The sequence below is a fragment of the Phyllostomus hastatus genome, unplaced genomic scaffold, assembly GCF_019186645.2.
Source record: "Phyllostomus hastatus isolate PE091 unplaced genomic scaffold, TTU_PhHast_1.1 phas_contig_34, whole genome shotgun sequence".
NCBI lineage: Eukaryota > Metazoa > Chordata > Mammalia > Chiroptera > Phyllostomidae > Phyllostomus > Phyllostomus hastatus.
Window position 1 is genome coordinate 47,708,690 of NW_025333857.1, and position 20,580 is coordinate 47,729,269.

The following is a 20,580-nucleotide window of genomic DNA, read 5'->3' on the forward strand; positions in this document are numbered from 1 at the left end:
ACCCAGAAGCTAGTCTTAACCCTACAGTAATCTGCGCTTCGCTGATTAATAACCAAAACCAATAGTACGCTTCATATAATACAGTGCTTTTCTTTCTTTTTTTTTTAATTTTTATTTATTTATTTTTAGAGACAGGAGAAGGGAGGGAGAAAGAGAGGGAGAGAAACATCAATGTGTGGTTGCCTCCTATGTGGCCCCCACTGGGGACCTGGCCTGCAACCCAGGCATGTGCCTTGACTGGGAATCGAACTGGCGACCCTTTGGTTCACAGCCCATGCTCAATCCACTGAGCTACGCCAGCAAGGGCAATACAGCGCTTTTCATTCGATGCCTGCAACAACCTCGAGTGCTATCATTTATCCCTATGCAGCAAGTGAAGAAACTGAGGCTTCACCGAGGTGAAGCGATTTGCTCCAAGCCATCTAGCCAATAGGCAGTGGCACTGGGCTCAGCCGTGGATCTGCTGACTTAGAGTCTAGGTTTCCACTGCCCAGAAATGTAGGCGGGAGTCAGCGACTTGTTGTGGCTGAAGGCAGATCTCTGAGTTGGTAAGGATGAGAACGGGGGAGGGGAGGTTTCGTGCAAGTTTTGCATTAACTCCTGGCCCCCAGAGTCCAAGGGAGAGGCCGGCCAGTCAGTCATCGGGGTCCTCTCAAGCTGTACAGCTGAATTTCCATTTCTGGGCTGTAGGGATTCTTTCTTGGTTCATTAAAACCTACAAACCAATCTCAGACACATTTCCTTGGGCTATAACTAGCTGGAGGCAGGTGGAGCTGCCTTTGACGGGACCGTGTAGGAAATTACTAGAAACGGTGGTGATTGTGTGAGAAGCTGCTTGTTGCTTTCCTTGGAGCACATCTAGCTCTCACCCCTGCAGACCTAGAGGGAACAGCGCCTTTCTTCTTGGAGTTTGATTTTAGATCTTCCTTAGGAGACAGAGAAGTAGAAATCGTTAACTTCTCTTTTCTTTCACCAGAATAAGCTACTCAAAATAGATTTATGCAAATCTCACACCCTTTTCAGTGTTAAGGTGCAAAGAACAGAGGAAGAAGGAAGACCACAAGTCATTTGGTACTTTAAACAACAACAACTACTTATAACTAAAGCTCACCATGTTGCTGACAGAGCCGATGAGATAAGTTCCAACATTCCGTGATGACACTAGACTCAAAGGCCCAGGTTCCAATTCTTGCTCTACCGCTTACTGGCAGTGTGACCTTGGGCTGGTTATCTAGCCTCTCTAAGCCTCCCTTTCCTCACTCCTCTTTACATGTGGAAACTATAAGGGGCTGTATACACCTATATGAGAGGGTCTTTACAAAAATTATGGGCATAAAGCATTCTGCTAACCTACAAGTATTGTGGAATTATTCCTCTAACACAATTGAAAGACTATTATCAGGTACTCTTGGTTTGATATTCATTGCCAAGTGACCTGAAACAGTTAAAAAGCCACACAAGTGAAATCTCAGCCACAAACATTTCCCCAGGAGCCTTTTTCAATTCTCTTGGCCCCAGCTCAGAAGAGCTGGCGGTTCTCTCCCTTTGGCTACCACAGCACCCCGAACTTTCTCCTTGAGCCTTAGCTCGGTGCTCTGCAAACTTCTCTTTGTTACAGTCCCCCACCAGACTGAGAAGCCCTTAAGGAGGGGGATTTTGTCCTGCCCCCTCATTAAAACAGTAGTCTCCAATGCCAAGGTCTGCATAGCAGGGGTTAGCGAACACTTTTTGAATTGATTATTAAACGAAGAACGATTTTAAGGCAGGGAGGAATTCTGTCTTACCTTCATCCAAAGAGGCCACGACGGAGGATCAGAGCCCTCAAAGAGCACCCGGTTTGTGCACCTCAGTCCACAAACAGGGAAACCGAGACTCCGAAAGGTGAAGGCACTTACACAGTTTACTGGGCGAGTTCAAACCAGAGCCAGAACTCTAAGCCAGGCCTCTGCCAGGTCCCCATCACCACAGGGTGCTCGAATTTCCAGTTAAAGAAGTGACAAAGGTGTGGAAACTACACAGAGTCCGCGGCATGATTAAGGGTAGTTGACAGGGACTGTCGACCAGAACTGTCAGAGGCTTGCTGAGTGGTTGTCTACTTTCTTACAGTAGAATAACCTTCCCCCAGCTAACCAGAGGGGTTTCCTTTATCCCGAGTGGAGACATAATATGCGTTAATTAGACGCGTGTCTTTGCAGAGAAGGGAAGGCCAAGGGAAACTTCTGAACTCTTGAGTATAGCTGACCCTTGAACAGCATGGGTTTGAACTGCGCAGGTCCACTTGAACGTGGATATTTTAAAATAAATGTGCAGACAGCCCACTGTATACTGTGTTTTTGCATCTGCAGATTCAACCAACTCCCCGCGGTTGGGAGTCTGCGGGTGCAGAGGACCTACTGTATGCATTGTTGTGGGCCGTTTTATATAAGGGTCCTGAGCATTGCAGATTCTGGTATCTGCAGGGGTCCTGGAGCCAACCCACCGCAGATATTGAAGGATAGTGAAGTCTGGGGGTAGCCAAAAGTTGTCCTCAGATTTTCAACTGCGGAAGAGGGGCAGGAGGGTAGGAGGCCTCCCCTAACCCCCACGTTGTTCAAAGGTCAACTGGTAGGAAATATGATTCCCATTCTTACAAGTCATGGTCACCGTCCAACTTCACCGTGAGTGTCAGAAACTCCACAGGCAGCCTCTGACAGTTTACGTGAGATCAAAGCGAGAGAGAGAGAAAGTTTGAGAAGTTTTGCCACATCTTCACCCAAGACTGCAAGTGCACAGAGAATTGTAGAAGGGCTCGTTGATAGAAGAAAAAAACACATTCAAAACTACTTACTGACTAATGATGCAGAAAATGTTATGAATAAGTACCCCTTTCTTGATTTATTACTTTAATTATCTGACATTCTATAGACCCCCATTAGTGGATTTTTTTTTTTGGCTTAGATTTCAATTTTCTGTCTCATGCTGAAAGCTATTTATCATAATAATCAGTAAGATTCAAAACCTTTTAGCAGTATTTATAAAATTCATTTACCGGGTTCAGCCCTTGGAGAATGACAAAGAAGGCGCATTAGTACGTGTGCCGAAGTGTTTTATGCAGAATTATCTGTCCATAAGAATGATTAAAAGTTCTTTAGAATATTTGGAGCCCATTTGATTTTTAAATTTTTTTTTAAAGTTCTTACCAATGCTGTGACTGGAAGCTGGGACTGGCTGGTTGGGTGGCTGCTGTACTTTTGTCCGGATGATCCTGTGGGCAGTGGGGGGAAAAAGAAATGGCTATTTACCATAACAGTAAAGATATCTCAACTAGCTATACACGGACAACCAGAAAACCCACATCAAGCTGGGTCACAGCTCAAGCTGGGGCAGAGGGGAGGGGAGATGATAAACCCAGATTAGAAGTTAGGAGGTTGGAAGAATGATGGACTAGTCCCAACTCAGTCCCTACCTCCCTGGGTGTCTTTGGGTAACTTGCACCCTTCGAAGGGCCTCAAGTGCCTCTTGTACAGAAAAAGATGATGTGCTAATGTGATGAAGGCATCCCTTTCCCAGAAACAGCTCCAGCCCCATAAATTCACTGAGTGACATTAGGGAGTTCCTTCCCTTCCCTGGACCTCAGCCCCCCGATCTGTGGAATGGAGGGACTGGGCAAGGTGACCTCTCTGTCCCCTGGAAGCCCTCAAGCTCTTATTTCTCTGTCTTAGACAGCCACAGAAGTAACATCCCGCCCATCAAAAGGGGATGTGTGAGTTGCTATGAAAGTAGAAAGGGGTAAGGTGCTGCCAAGAGAGGCTTGGTTGGCTTTGCTAAGAGAAGTCTGCAAAAACCTGGTGAGAAAAGCTTCTTCTTGGGGCTAGGAACCAGGGGTATCCTGTCTTGCCTGTCCAGGGACCTTGTTTCTGTTCAAATAGGAACCTGATTGTGACCCTGAGCAAGTTGGTTCCATTGTGGGCCTCAATACAGAGAAGGGGTTAGAACACAGCACTCTGCTTACTTCAAGGAATTGAATCCTTAGTTCTCTCTCTCTCAGCCATGGAAAAGTCCATTGTTTAAAAGGGACACTAGTGGTGCTCTCCCCTTTGCCGCCTGGCAGCTCTGGTATCCTTATGCAGAACCCTGGGCTCTGGGGAGCTTACTTTGCAAATTCCCAGCTGGGACAACACATGGGGCCTCCCTGAGACCCTAAGGCCCCTGTGTCGACTGTGGCCAAGTCAAAAAGTTCCTTTGGGGTCTGCAAGAAAGTTCCTTCCCTGGCATTTGGGAGAAGGATGGGTGGTAATAAAATGTTCAGCTTCCTTGAGAAAAGTTCTATTTGAGCCTCCAACTATTCTCTTTTAAAAGGACATTTATTAGAGTTTTTCCTAATCAAAGAAGTACTTTGTGTCATTGCAGACTATTTGGACAAGCACTTTAAAGAAGACATCTAAAACCACATTTCCTTGTACAGTTGACCCTTGAATAACAGGGGTTTGAACTGCGCATGTCCACTTACACGTAAATTCTTTTTAAGAACTATATGGTCGACCCTCGGTATCTCCATTATGCAGCCATAGATTCAACCAACTGCCAATCAAAAACAGCATTTTCAGTCTGAGGTTGGGAATCCCCAGATGCAGAGAGCCACCTATGGCGTTGTTCTAACCATTTTACATAAGAGACATGAGCATTCAGGATTTGGTATCCACGGAGGTCCTAGAGCCAACCTTTGAGGACACTGAGGGACAACTGTAGTTGAGTTTTTAGGGAATTAAGTTATATATGGATTTTCTACTGCTCAGGGGTCAGCGCCCATAATTCCTGCATTGTTCAAGGGTCAACAGTATTTTCTTTATGCGAGCATTCCTGTGCACATTTGGAAACACCCATTTTTTTCCTTAACAGAATCAGGATTAAACCATGTATACAGTCCTATATCCTACACTTTTCACTCAACATTACAGGGAAAATCTTTTCCCGCTCCAGGCCATTATTTCTGGAAGTTCGTTTCAAGCTGCACTGAGTCTCCAATTGGTGCAAACGGAGAGGAAGGACAGAAGTGGCAGGTGCCTCCAAGGAACCTCACCGAGCTGTCGTCACCCTCTGTGATCTCACGGCCCAGCATGGGGTACCGAGGGCGCTCCGCATCCTGGGCGGGTAGGCTGGACTGAACGTTTCCTTTCACGCCCAACCTCAGGCCCTCTGGAGCCCAGGCCACGTGAGCCTCCATAGCAGTTAGCCCTTTTTAACAAGTCAGCGTGAACATTGGCTCAAATACATGCAGAGTGTTTGTTTGCTTTGTTTTCTTCAGTATTTAAACCACGTATTTTCACTAAGCAAACATGCAGCATATTGACAAATACCTGGGAGTGAAGTAATCCTTTTGATCCCCTGGAATTAAGCTAGCATCTGATTTAATCTTTATATTTTTGTCTGTGTCATCCTCTCTGTATGTGTGTGTGTGTCTAAAGAGATATTGCTATGTGAACATGTGAATACACCAGAGGGAAATATAGTTTATCCATATACAAATATAGGGTCAAATATATCACAACTCTTTCCCATTGAATTCCAGCATAAAGTCCTAACTCTAAGACATTGGCTGGCCATTAAATTTGTATACAAGCAAAGCAAAGAAAATTATGGTTTCCTGCCCTGGCTGGTGTGGCTCAGTGAATTCAGTGCCAGCCTGTGAACTGAAGAGTTGCTGGTTTGATTTCCAGGTCAGGGGCACATGCCTGGGTTGCAGGCCAGATCCCCAGTGCGGGGGCATATGAGAGGCAACCACATATTGATGTTTCTCTCCCTCTCTTTCTCCCTCCCTTCTTCTCTCTCTGAAAATAAATAATTAAAATTTAAAAAATGAAATTATGGCTTCCTTATTTTTCTTTTAAAATATGTGTAAATCATTCATAAAACATCATCAATTGTTACGAATCACTGAGAGGCAGCTGCAGTGTAATGACTGAGCGTGCTGGTTCCAGAACCAGGCTGGGGTTTGAATCTTGGTCTTGCCATTTGCCAGTTGCATGACATTGGATAAAACTACTTAACCCCTCTACACCTCAGTTTCTTTATCTGTAAAATGGAACCAAGATGCATTCCTATCTCAAAAGGTTATTATGAGGACAAAGTTAACACTTAAGGACTTAGAGCAGAGGCTGCTGCATAGTTAAGCGCTCAGTAGATGTTAGCTGGTATTGTCAGTAGTGTCTTCATAAAGATTAATGACCAGCTTCAACCTTAAAAGGTTCATATTTCCAAAAATGCCTTAAAAACACATGGGGTCCCCTTGGGAGCTGGTGGGTAGGATAAAGTAGCCATCCCCATAGCTGACTATAAGGCTACAATGGAGCTGTCCTCTATGGGCGACACCCGAATTGTAGGAAACCCTCCAAAGCTGTCCCCAGGGGTAGAAGTTGTGCCCATCTGCTTGCAGCAGCTGCCAAGAAAAGGACAAAGAGCATCGTCTCCACTGAGAAGAAATAACAGGGGCAACAACAAGACTAATTGAATCATAGCAATTCTAAAGAAATAAAAAATAAAAACACAACAAGCAACATCAAGGCTTGTCACAATAAGAGCCACCCTCAGGACCTTCTCTAAACAAGAGACAGTGGGGGCCAACTGGCAGCTCGCACTGCAAGGTGCAGCCTTATCTTTGCTGAGTGTGAGCGTGGTCCTGGGAGCCACGTGAACACCCTGCAATACAGGGTCCCACCGAGAAGGGAGCTCAGCAGTCGGCTAGCTCCTCAGAGGGAGGAAACAGATCCGGAGAGCTCCGGTGACTGGCCCAGGATCACACAGCAAGTCAGCTTCCACGCCCAAACACTTTTTTTTTTTTTGAGTCGCAAAGAAAGTGGCCCCTCTGCTAAGTAAGTGCTGTATGAGGCATAAAACCTATCTGGAGTCAAAATCCACTTAGAATCTAAGGATAAAAAGCTTGAGATGCCTGAGATAGTACAGGCATTTGTAAGGATACCATTTCAACATCACCCCTACTCTTTTGGAAGCCTAGGTCTTCTCACCACCACCCCCTCCCTGCCCCCACACACAATTACACTGAAAGAGAAAGTCATGCTGCCTTAAAAAAGGGAACGGGGAGAGAGGACTGAAGAAACGCCCATGTCTATTGCACTGATCAAACTGCCGTTGGTACAGCCAAAATACAGTTGGGCCATTGGTTGTAAAACCCAGCCACTGCTCCCTCCCTAAGAATCCAGAGGTCCACTGGGGCAGGCTGGGAGAGGGCCCATAGGTGACACCCAGGCCTGTGGCCAGTGTGGAGACGAGAGAGGGAGGGGCTGGGTAAACAGCCTCCAAGGCTTGCTGTCCAAGGTAGGGTTAAATGCAGGCTTTACAAACTGTCATCCTCGGGGTAAATCTCCCACTGGAGAATTTTTATTTGGCCTGCACAGTATATTTATTTTTATTTGAATTAATTGCCAATGTTTCTAAGTTAGGAGCTTTTACATAAATACATGGATTTCTAGCTTCTTTTGAAAAAAAAAAAAAAGAACAGAACACCTGGTAATTCTGGCCCTACATTCTCACATGGCAACAACCGCTTGGTGTGAACGGAGCTGCCCCTCTTGACTGGGAAGGACACTCACAGTTCCCCAGCATGTGGCCCCTGATTCAGAGCCACAGGACTGGAATAGAAGAAGGCAGGCTCCATTTCCCCCTCCATCTGGGCCAGCTCTGGGACTGTCAGCTCCCCCAGACAGAGGCGCAGGCTGCATCTGAAGACTCCACCGGCCGCCTGTGCAGCAGCTCGGCAGGCATCTGTCCTCAAGGAGCCACATCAACATGATAGTCCGTGTTCCAGGAAATCTCCCATAAGCTTAGCAGAGCTGGTTCAGTGCTGTTTAACCCCATGCCAGTCATGGGTCCCCAGGCTGGTCCCCCAGACAACAGAGGGAAAGCACACACTTCTAGGGGTAGACAGTGAAGATGACCCTGTGGCCGCTGGAAGAGCTAAAAATCCAGCCACTGCTCCCTCCATAGCTGTTTGTAGTGTGGGAATAGTGAGAAGTTGCCTCCAAGGGAGGCAGGGGTTGGGAGAGGGAAGACCCTTTTACACAGAGACATTTGCAAGACAGTTGTTGAGAAGCTGTATCCATCTGAAGGTGGGGGGGGGGTGAGTTGCCTTCACACAGAAAGTAAAACTGTGCTGAGATGGCTCAGGCTTTCTCAGGGGAGGGAGGACGGAATGCAGCAACAGGAGATTGTCCCACACTTAATTTGCATGGCAGGGTTGATTATTAAAACCACCAGAGAGCTCTCACCAGAGAATGTGGTGAGGAGCCAGAGAGTGCTCCTGGAGAGGGGCCACCACTGAGGAGCATGAGAGAGGAAGCCTGCACAGGCAGCAAAACCCGCAGGCTGCCGGGCTTGGGAAGGAAGAAGGAATGACCATTCTACTCTTCACCTCTCTTCCCACGGATCCTCAGTTCTGTCACTGGCAGAGTCCGGCGGGGCAGTGGTGGAAAGAGACAAATGCTCCTCTGACCATCAGGGGACCCAGGCCCTACTCTCTTCTCTGTGTCAAGATTTCTGCTCCTCTGCACTCCCCTTCCGGGCCTCAGTTTTTATACCTGTCACAGGGCAGTTTGAGGTTTTGCGGGCTGTAGAAGACCACAGATGTGAAAGCACCTTAGAGGCACTGCCAGCTGGGTCACCACTATGGATTGGGACACCAGGGAGGCCCCTGAGGCTAGCCATGGCCCCAGCACCAGCAGTCAGAGCCCCGCCCTCCACCGCTGCACAGCCCAGCTCCAGGCACAAAGCGTCAGCTGATCCACCATCTCCCTAAATGCTCACTCACGTGGCCCCTTCACAGCTTCCACCACAACCGTCCATCAACACGTTCTCTATTTTGTGTGTTTCCTTCAAATAACTTATTTTTTTACTTTAATAGGTGATATTCATTCTTTATTACAAATGGGGCAAGGGGAGTTCATGAAGTTCACACTCACTGGTTTCGTGTGCTAGTTATGTATTCCTAAGATACATTCAAACCAATTCATCAAGAAACAGTTTTCCTTGTCATGTTACAGAGGATAGAAGCTGGAACCCTGCCACTGAGTTCCACTTGCCCCGTAAGGCATCTTTTCATGGAAATTAGTTGCTACCGTTTAAAAATAGAGAGATTTCATATATACAAGCATACAGACACCCACACACACGCAAGTCCGAGTTCCCAGCTTCTCTTTAAGGATGGAGAAAGGCTGGCCAACTAGGGGCCCACGTTCCTGGCAGCATTCGGCTGGGGCCGAGAAGCCACTGCCCCTTCCCAACAAGCCTGTCTAGTCTGCCACAGACCCAACGTTTCCCTGTCATTTTATGCCTGCCCTGCCTCGCTTGTTACATCATCTGCCTGGCCTAGAGAGTCTGGGGCCCCGCAAGCAACCTAGAGTTATTTTTTGATCCACCAACTTCATGTACACCCCACACCGGGAAATCGCTGGGCCCCCAAAGCCCGACCATGGGTTCAGCGGAGGGCGCTCTGCACAGCGGGCTGGCTGCTCCTCCGTTGCTCTGGGCAGCATGTGCCTCCTTCCATGGCTTTTGGGGACCCAGAAAAAAAATCTTGTTGCTTTGTGTCATGGAAATCCTGCAACAAGCCAAAAGCAGGGGATTCACAAAGCACATTGGAGCCCCTCGCAATCCAGAAAAAGAGCAGGAGTTATTCTTCCTGAGCCCACCACAGTAGTTGTCACATTGGGCATAATTCAGGCCGTCCAGACTTGCGCGTGTATGCCAGAATCCCAGCCTGGGCAAGCAAGCCCTCTGGAACAGAGACCGAGAGACTGTGTTCCTGGTTCCCCTCTCTCTCCCCAACACCCTGCAGGATGTCAGGGCCAAGGTAAAGGTTTACTGAGAAAAGAAAAATGGGCTAATGGTTTACCAAATGCCAGGGCTCAAAACATCAGCATGTATTCACATAGTGGTTCTGTGCATTTGAGTCACTATAGAAGGAATAATGGTCAGCACCAGAGGGAATCTCAGAGACATTCTAGTATGACCACTCTTTCTGGAGGGCTTCCCTGGCCCAGGCAGACTCGGCGCTGACAAGGGCAGGGCATGACCTTGAAGAAACAGGAACTGCTCAAGTTTTCAGTTTGCTGGTTTCTTTTCTTTGTGTGTGTGTGTGTGTGTGTGTGTGTGTGTGTGTGTGTGTGTGGAATTTATAGAACAACCATTTCTGTTTATCCCCAAACTTCATCCCTGACTCTGTGGCTTTAAGTAGAGTTGAGACTGTACCACCTACAGTGGAAAAGTTTCTTTCAGAAATTTATTTTTAAAGTTCTGAGAGCTCTGTTAGATGAGCCCTGGATCCGACTGGAGAGGAGAAGGAGCCGCTGCGGCTCCTAGGAAGACCCAGAGCCTGGCACTCGTGGGGTTTCCCTGGTTCTTTCTGTCCGTGGATAAGATCCGGGGCAGCCGAGGAGAGAGCAGCTCTCTAACTCCACAGCATCTTAGCACCCAGAACATTACTCTTGGAGATCACAGAACCACATTGGAACCACCAAGGCCCTGGGCTCAAAGAGAGGAAGAGCTCCATCAAGGTCACACTTAGAGTTGGTGGCAGACCTGAGACCAGGAGCTAAACCTCCCAACTCCGTGTCAGGGCTCTGTTCCCCACGCTCAATGGCTCAACCTCTGCCCCAACTGGATGCATGGACTTTTCTTTCTGGAAAGTTCTGAAATGGGCCAGTGGCTTAGAAGGAAGGTACATTTGAAGGCCTAATCAGGGCAATGCACTGTTCAGCACTCCACACGGAGTTGGGTAGTAAAGAGAATGATGGAGACTCAGAAGACTGTCAAGGAGCCAGAGGGTTGGCACGGCCTTCTATCCTCGGGGCGAGAACTCCTGCCCACTTTGGAGAGAAAAGGGCAGTAGAGAGACCCATCTGGCCCCGTGAGCACCCCTCTGGTCCGATGGCCCCTAAGGGCCTTCGTGAAGGGAAAGACCAGATCTTCAGAAGAGGCACACACAGAGCTTCCGGGACCCCCCACTGCACCCACACCCCTAGCCCCCCACAGGCGGCGGCCTCTCACCTGTTGATGGAACTGACACTGGGCACCGTGTCATTGTCACACACTCGTTCTGACAGCAGCCGGTCCCTGATCTCCCAGGCAAACATAGTGGGATTTTGGCGTTTGTACTCAGCTATTTTTTCCACCACTTTGGGCGTGGCGACCTTTGGTTTGGATCCTCCAATTACCCCCGGCTTGATGCTCCCCGTCTCGTAGTACCTAGGACCAAGGAGAAAGGGGCTTAGCCAGGAGGAACCAGCAAAGTGGATGTTGGCAACAGTAAAACAGGCTACCCTGTCCAGGAAAGGCTCAGACCTGTGCTCTCCAGTGAAGCAGCCACTAGCCACAAAGCGCTTCTGAACATTGGAAATGTGGTTCATTGGTGCATGCCATAAACTTAACACATACCGGATTTTCAAAGCTTAGTACAAAAAAATGTAAAATATTTCATTAATAATTTTTGATATAGGTTTTATGTTGAAATGATTGTTAATATATTGAGTTAAATAAAATACATAATTGAAGTTAATTGTACCTGTTTTTCTTTTCCTTTTTTAAATGTGTCATTAGAAAATTTTAAATTTCATGTGTGACTTTATATTTCTATCGGACAGTTGGTCAGGACACTGTGCATTCATTTATTCCTTTATATTTATCTACCATCTCCCAGTTTACAGAGCACATTCAAGTCCGTTTTCCCATTTGATCCCTGCAACAGTTCCACAGCACATACATGTTTTGAATGAGTGAATAAATAAATGAATGGGTCGCCATCTACAGTATAAAACAGAGATCCACAGAGGTTCAATGGCTTGCTCGTGGCCACAAAAAATCCGCTAGCCAAACCAGGCCCGTGGCCCAGCCTCCTGAGCTACAATCTCCCCAGAGAGCGGCTTGCACCTTCAATCTGCCGCCTCTCCCACCCCCTAGCAGATTCATTTGTCTCCTGTAAAACTGTCCTCTAAAATGCAACTTATTTATTCATAACAAAAAAAACAATCACCCTGGTGTAAAACTAAAGGGCATGTTGGATTTCAGAATTAACTGGAAATATAGATCAAAACCCAAGCAATCAAAATAAAACAAAACAAAACGAAACAAAACCCACCCACAGGTCACGGCAGCTCTTCCAGAGACCTCCCCGGAGCTAAATCGCTGTTTCTAAGGGCATTTCCACGCTATCGGCGCTCCCTCGTTAACACAAATAGGATGTCAGGGCTTTGCAGTAACACCGAGACCAGGGAGGAGAGTGCCATGAAAGATCATTTCAGGGTGACAAAATGACTTGATTCCTTTTCTGAATCTGAGCCTTCACTGGATGTCTCTCTCAGCATTCACAGAGGAATTCTTGACTTCCTCTGGCAAAGGAGATTATCTTACAGTTGAAATTTCTTTTTAACCAGAAAGATATTTTAGAAATGGTGGGCAATTTTCAAATCCAACAAGAGTTTACAATTGGTAAAGGGAAGAGGTGATCCTTTCACAGGGTGGGCGGGAAAGGTCGCCCAGAACGATGGCCGCTTACATTTGAAGAGATGTCGAAATTCTCAGCCTGGGTAAGCCTGGGCAGGACCAAGTTAGCGAATATTCCAGAAACAGATGAGATAGTTTGGGAGCAGTGATGTGGAACTGGAAATTCTATTTTTTCATTGACAAGAGTGAGTCATGTACAAACTTGGACCATAAGGCAAAACTCAACCTATCCTGCTTCTTTCTATAATTGCTGGAAAATTGTTATTAGTCATAAGAAAGGCTTTTAGAAATATTTAAGAAAATACGTTTTCTTTGCCAGAAGTCTAGAACAGTAGCTAAATCAAGTCACACAGCCATCGATCTCTGTAGCCTCCAATTATCCCTTCAATTTTACAGTAGAGAGTCGGGTGTTAATACCAACACAACGGCTTGTTATTCACGCGCAGGGCCCCGAGGTCTACGGAGCTCTTCCCTGGCTGGTCTCCATCCTCACAGCCACCCTGAGAGGCCCACAGGGTCGTACAGAAAGGAAAACCAGTGATCAGAAGACTAAGTGACATGTGCAACTCCCTTCTGGAAGTCAGGGGCAGCCTCAGCTTTTAAACCTGACTCCCAGCCCGGAGTTCCTCCTACAAGAGCCAACTGCTGTGTTGGTTGTAAAATTTTATATCATCATCATCGTCATCACCATCATCCCTTCGAGCTACAGAAAACTTTACCGTTTACCAGGAATTTTAACATGCATTTTTTTTCCTTTCATTCACTCACTCACTCAAGAGTCACCAAGTGCCTGTTAGGACAGGCACTGTGGTGGGGCAAGGGCCACAGACACACAGACCACCTTGTGCTGGGTACTCAGCGTATGTTAACTGATGAAGCTGCAATTCAGGCAGCAACTCTGAAAAGGTGGCAGGACGAAGCCCCCACCCCTACCCCACCCCCAGCACTCGCCCTGCTCTCATGACTGGGGCGGCAGTACTCGGGCTCTCCACCCATGCCACCTGAGCTGTGCCAACTGCAGGAGGCTGTGCTCTTGACGTGAGATGTCTCTGTCTTCCTTCTGACTGACACATGGGCCAGACACTCAGAAGGCAACTCTAACACTCCACAAAACCCCAACTGGCAACTGTGTCAAGTGAGGGTTCAGACTAAATAACCTCCCTTTCTTTTCAGCAAAAGAGTCACGCATCCCTTTGGCTTGCACACAGCAGTCGAGCAGCAGCTATCAACACACAGCGCAGTTCAGTGCAAAGGGCATTAGTTTGGGAGCAAAGAGGTATAGATGCAAGTCAGTGGCTCTGACACAAACCCGCTGTGTGACCTTGGCCAACTCACTTAGCCTCTCTGGGCCTCAGTTATCCCATTTGTATAACAAGGGGAAGATGTTGGCCCTGCCTGCCTTACAGCGCTGTTGTGGAGACAGAAATGCAGGATGATTAAGAAAAACTTTGTAAGATATAAAGAGTTCAGGTTGCGGATTAAAATCCCCTGAGTGTTTATTACTATGTAACATACCACCCAGTTCCAAAAGGCCTGAACCTCCCAGACGGGCTCCAGTGAAAGAAGACAACAGCCGGGCTTTCTGGGTGGATTTAAATGGGCTTCACACACCACCAGGCTGTGCCTCTCAAGCCCCTCCGGAGCCTTGAACTCTGTGAACTGAATGCCCACACTCCTGGCAGACCGCCACCTTCCCGAGATGACGGGGGTCTCTACCAGCCCCGGGGACTCTGCCTGCCTTGCCACACAGCCTCTGAAAACGATGGTCACCACACACCATACACTCTCCACAATCTGTCACCCTGTGTGCGCCCATCAAATTCTTTAGTGACAAAAAAAAAAAAAAAGTGGATACAACAGCCCCAGTTCAGAAATTCCCAGTCATACTGTTTTAGGGCTGAACTTGTTTCTTAAAAGGCAGTTCTAATTAGAGTGACATTTTGTCCACTGTGGTTCTTAGTTATGAAAATAATGAGCTATGAAATTCCAATTTATTGTTGACAACTTAAACGGCCAGGCACCGGAGCGGCGCGTAACTTCCGAGTGCCACTCTACCTAGTGACAAATCTATTCTGGGTCGTGGGAGGCTGCCGGCTGGGCCCGGGGGGATCCTTGTCCCCTTCCGTCTCCAGGGGAGATCTGGAGGGCTCCCAGGCACCAGAATTTGAGGACCGGGCCTCTGGACATCCCTCAGAGGAGGGCTCAGCGTCTTGCCCTGAGAAGATTTCAAATAGCAAGCAAAATGTCGGCTCAGCAAAGATGTCTCGGCAAAAACAAAGGAAGGGCCTTCTTTCTCTCTGTCCCTCTCCATACAATGAAGAGGCTTCCCAAGAAGATATCTAAGGTCCATTCGGCTCTCGGAGTCTGACGCCGAGACAGTCTAAAATATTTCCTTCTTTCGCTCTCCTATTTTTGTCTTCATTTCTTTCTGTTTCTCTTTTTTTAAATCAGTCTTTCTCTTTGTTTTTTTTTCTCTTTCTCTTTTCTCTGTCTCCTTTCCTCTATTTTCTTCTATTCTCACTCTGATTCTCCATCCCAGAAAACCACCATCTAACGAGAACACCACGCTGATGTCCTGCCTTCCTCCTTGAACTCTGCCTGGGGCTCGTCTGCTGCCAAGCACCGAACAGGAAGGAGTGGAGCCCCCAACCTCCACAGCTTGAGGTGACTCAACATGGGCAGGGGAATGAGGAATGAACACAGGGATCAAGGTCCCCAAAGGGACCATCAGACCTCTGGCCCCAAAGCTTCTTCCTTGAACTCCAGCAAGGCTCCCCAGGGTTAAAAACTGTCGTCCCCTTCCATCTGAGAGAATTTCTTAAATTCCAGCATATGGAAGAGAAAGAGCAAGCAGGAAATCATGATGTCACTGACATACTTCAAAATATTTATTTCCTATTCAGGCATCTGTTCTCAAACCATAATGCAAGCTGCAGGACAAAGGTTGTTCTCTGATGCCGGGAGAGAACCCCTGAGAGAACACCGAACAGCTAAAACCCCAGACTGCTCCTGGCTGTGGGGCCAGACCTCTAGCAACATCACACGCCTGGAAACCTGGAAACGAACTTGTGGCCTTGGCTGCAGGGTGTGGTGGGATGTGCCTGGTCTGAGGGTCCCTAAGTCCTCTTCCCTACCCAGGTACTGACTGGCAGGCTGGACCTGGGTCAGCCACTTTGCTTCTCTAGGTTTGTTTCTTTATCTCAAAACTGCTTCCCTCCTGCCATTCAACCGGAATGCTAAAGGCTGTACAGCCCTCTGGGAGAATCAGCATTGTTAGCATTTTGCTTGTAGCAAATCACTGGGTCAAGTGGCAACTTTCAAATGTCAAACTTGAGAGTTAGTGTTTGTTTGGATTTTCCCCCCTCTAATTTAATATCTACTTACAATGCCTGTCACAAGAAGGAAACAAAGCAGAGAAGGAAAATACTGTAGCTCAACATAAGGTTGATGATAACCCCAAACTAAAAATGACAGCTGACTCTAAAAAATGGAATATGCCTTTTGGGAACATTAAAACGAAACATTGAACTCTGATAATGTTGGTGATTTTTCACTTGTGGATTTCCCATGCAGCCCTGCTCAAGCCCTGGTCTTACCTAAGGTATGCAGGGGAAATTCCCAAGAACCTCTTCCTCTTGGGTTCTTTGGAATAATTAACCAGGCTTTCAGAAAACATGTCACCCACCCTGGCTTGTGTAGCTCAGTGGATTGAGCGTGGGCTGTGGCAAACCAAAGGGTCGCTGGTTTGATTCCCAGTCAGGGCACATGCCTGGGTTGTGGGCCAGGTCCCCAGTGGGGGCATGTGAGAGGCAACTACACATTGATGTTTCTCTCCCTCTCTTTCTCCCTCCCTTCCCCTCTCTCTAAAAATAAATAAATAAAAATTTAAAAAAAGAAAACATGTCACCCCTCCTGACTGAGTCCTCGTTCCACGTGTCCTTGGGGTTTCCCAAGACTCCTTTGAATGGAATAGCCTCGAAAGGGCTTTGCAAACGCTAAAGTGCTGGGCACCTGGGTCAAGAGCCACAGTGATTCTCACTGCGACACTGGCACACTGGCCAGCTGCTGGGCCACGTTTTAGGTCGTTATCTGAGAAATCAAGGGAAGCCTAGAGCCCCTGCCTTTACCTGCCGAGGATTTTGCTGACACAGCCATGGCTGACCCGAAGCTGCCTGGAGATGTCGCAGGGCCTGACACCTTGATGAGCAAGTTCCACTATCCTTTGGCGGACTACATCCGGGAGTGGCCGTCCGTTCACAAAAACCCCCCCAAGCTGATTCACTCCTCCATGTCCTGAAACAGATCAGAAACAGAAAGCAAGGGAAAGGGTAGTTAGAACCAGTCACACAGAAGGCGCAGCGCCGCAGCGAACACCCAGCACCCTCCGGACAGAAACGGCTGCAGACTGGACGTCTTCAGCCTGAAGTCCGATCACGTAGATTACGCAAACACCTTAAGTCGCTTTGTAAAATTAAGCTTAATCTTCAGCCAGTCAGCTGGGCTATTGAGGGCAAGCATCTCTGTACCAGTTTTCCTTCGGTTACTAGCATTTTCCTCACAGTTCTTTTTTTAACAATGGAATATGTCACGACCTCGGTCTATGCTAGGGACACAACTTACTGCGTACATGATGCTGAGGTCTAAGAAAAAGCCTCGGGAGAAAACACACTTTAAAATACATCAATGTAAAGAGATTTTTAAAAATGAAACTCTTCCTTTTAACAAATATCTTCAAAAGCGACAGGGATGACCCCAGTAAACCTAGGTCTCAGGGGAGAAAAATGTTTTTTAGATTATAATCTGATTAAGGTACTTTTTAAAATTTTTAAATAGTATCTGCATGGTACCGAGACAAAACCCAACCACTGCCTTGGTAAAAATGTTTTCCTTAAGAAGGTGAGTCCCATACTGCAATAAAGCTGGAAAAAATAAACAAAACAGATGAGGCTGACAGGCAGACTTGACCACTGTCCCCGCCCAGAGCACACAAAAGAAATGGGTCAGAGCATCACATTCTACTCTATCACTATGAAGGAGTTTTCCTAAAATTTTTGGAGTGTTTTACAATTGACAAGCAGCTCTAAGTTGGTTCAGGGGAAATAAAGAAGCTAAAGAAAGCTTGTGAGTCCCAGGTTTTACAAAGGCTCTGAGACAAATTTTAAGTAAAAAGAATCAGGGAAAAGAATCTCCTCTGCCTGATAAGCTTCCTTCTCTTACATCCAGGTCCATCTGGAGGGAAACAGAGACACAAGCCACTGAAAAGCCAAACCAGTAAACATAGTGGGTAGCAACATTATTGACTTTGGAGCTATTAATCAGCCACTGACATCACTGAAGGCTATTAAAAGCCAAAAGCCAAGTTCAAGCATTTACCAATGCTGCTGGCAGCTCAGAGGCTGAGAGGGGGGTGATAATCTACACTGGAACTTGCCCGGGACTAGACTGTACCATGGAAACCAGGGCATCTCAGAGGTCACACACACACACACACACACACACACACACACACACCCTCTCTAACTCTAAAACATGCGATAGCCACCTCATCTCAGCTCTCCACCCCCTCCCCAGCTCTCAGCTACTATCCGGGTTCACGCACATCTGAAATGGAGAGGAGAAAGGTATTCACAACACAACTGATGTCCTAAAAACTGCCAAAGCAATTCATGAAGTTCCCCAGGAGAGTCTGAATTGAATGTATCCCTCAATTTCCAACATCAGGCTGATTTCAAGGAAAAACACAATTTTATAGACAACGACAGTACTTAATTCTAGTTCTAAGCTGAATTTCTGTCTGATTGTCAAAGTGAACCTTGATTGGTTTTGATTGTTCTAAGACATGCCAGATATGAGAAAAGGAAACCCATCCCAAACAAGACTCCGTGGTCAGAACACGACTGCACAGTTCACCTGAAACTGGGCGGCTGCAGCCACCCTGGTCAAGGGCCTTGAGAAAGCTTCATTCTGGGGTTGGGAGCACCTAATGAAAAAAGGTCGTATCGAGCTTTCAAGAACAGGCTGGATTTAAGAAGAAGGTAAATTCAAAACTGCTACAAGCTCCTCTGGACGGACAAAAAGGAAGCTAAAAGCACCCAGCACAGTTTTGAGATGACCTGTTAGTCTAGGCATTGTAGCCTATCCACAAGACCTTGTTTCCTACATCACTGGCAATGTAAACGTTCTGCCCAAAACAGAATGCCAACCTGCAGAGGACTCAGATTTCAAAAGCAGTCCCATAGGACATTTGTGAGCTTTGGGGGACACTTGTATCCTGGACATTCTAGGTGACAGCAAGCCATCCCATACTCAAAGCCACAAAGACCAGGCTACCAGCACTCTTCCACAGTCTGATACTCATGTCCACAGCTGACACCAGACCCAGAGTGACCAGGTAGTCCCCTGGAAAGGCCCCCAAAACTGGCTCTCTCTGCCTCAGCCACAGACCTCTTCAATAAAGCACTTCGAGGCTGGTAGGGAGGCGGTTTACAACTGTGATCTGAGAGGGCAATGTCTGCCACTTACCCTGAGACTAAGAAGAAGTAAAACTAGATGCCTGAGAGAGGGGAGGCAGCATGGGGGAAAGAAAAGAGGGAAACTGAGGTGTCAGGGGAAGGGTGCAAAGAGTGGGACGAAATGAGACAGGCAGCAAGAAAAGAGAGCCGAGGCTGGAAGAGAAGCCTCGAGTCAGAAAGGCAAAGGAGGGAAAAAGCGAAAGGAACAGCCAGCACAGGTGAAGAAAAGAAAGGTGAATGTGCTGTACAGAGGAAGGCCAGGAGATCAGAAGAGAAAATGGAGGAAGCCCAGTAAGGGGGGGGGGGCTGGAGTGCAGAGGACTTCTGTGGAGGGGGACCTTTGTTTTCTGCAACCCCAGCTCCTGCATCTCCTCAGAGAACACAAGCCCAGCCTCTACTTCCCGCTGGGTACTGGTATCCCCTGGGGGCGCCTGGGGGGAGACACAGACTCAGCTACACTTTTCAGGGCCAAGTAGAATTTACAGAGAGACTGACACAAAGATAGATGGAAACAAATTAAGGCAAAGACCAGGAAACAGACACACAGATACAAGGGAAACAGCCCTGCCCCCACAGGACTGACAGGAAAGGGTTTGGGGGGTGTGGAGGGAGAAAGGTTGAATTGCAGATGCCCCTGGGGCCTTTGTGGCTCTGGTCTGGAAGGGCCAGCCTCCACAGATGCTCCTTGGGCCTGATCAGAGCATGCTGCCCACATGGCTGGGCACAGGGTCTTAGAGAGAGGGTCCCTGCTCAGTCGAAGATTGAACTCCAGGGCTTTCAGGGTCATTGAAATTTTTCCTAGTGGCACCCAACAGGATGAATGAAGGGACACACAGACATGCCTACAGGGACACAGGGAAGAGCAGGGAAGAAATTTCGTTAATGCACTCTCTAAATGACAGACAGATGCTGACACACACTGACAGCCGGGCCACAGACACAGACACAGTTAAACCAGACACAGCACCGCACACATGTGTGCGCCCACCCAGACAGTCACCTCTCCTCCTTCTGGAACCTGAGTCCCTCCCCCTCTTCTTCTGGGAGTCCCTGAAGACCCAAGAACCAGCTCCAGGGTTGCCCCTGTGAACTTTCAGTCCTTTTGTCTCTCTGGCCCCAATACCATACTCCATAAAATGGGTGTAACTAAAGGTTTAGACAAATCTCAGGTGGGAGACTGGTTATAAAAGTGCTTTAGAAATGGCAACCATACCTGAGGGAGGAAAACATCTAGGGAGGGAGGGAGGGAGGAGGCATTGTGCTGAAGACAGTGATGAGTCTGGAATAGGGGGTGGGGGCAAGGGAACTCAGAAGCCCATTTCGTGGCAAGTCTGCCCCTGCATGGCCCCCTCCAAAAGCTCTCTTATTCCAATGGGGGCGGAGGAGTAGGGGCATGAACTTGACCTGGACCAAGAAGGGTGAGGAGGAGGTGAGGTTTTGTTTGAGCCCCTACTACCCCAGAGATCTCTAAAGATCTACTGCGCACCCTACTCCCCACCTCCAATCACCAACAAATTGAGGCCCCATAGCGGGCCTACACTGTGCAAGCAAATAGCTCTGGACGTCAGAACCAAGGGCA

The 20,580-nt window shown here is 47.7% G+C and overlaps 1 protein-coding gene across 3 annotated transcripts in view; it reads right to left on the minus strand.

Annotated features, from left to right (window-relative positions):
* PAX5 (paired box 5) overlaps positions 1-20,580 on the minus strand; it is a 169,893-nt gene that overhangs the window by 139,380 nt on the left and 9,933 nt on the right. For all 3 annotated transcript variants that reach the window (XM_045840506.1, XM_045840507.1, XM_045840505.1), the window contains exons 2-4: positions 16,617-16,782; positions 11,038-11,235; positions 3,180-3,244 (exon numbers count right to left, since the gene is read on the minus strand). In XM_045840506.1, coding sequence (XP_045696462.1) covers positions 3,180-3,244; positions 11,038-11,235; positions 16,617-16,782 — 429 coding nt within the window. The remainder of the gene's footprint in view (positions 1-3,179; positions 3,245-11,037; positions 11,236-16,616; positions 16,783-20,580) is intronic.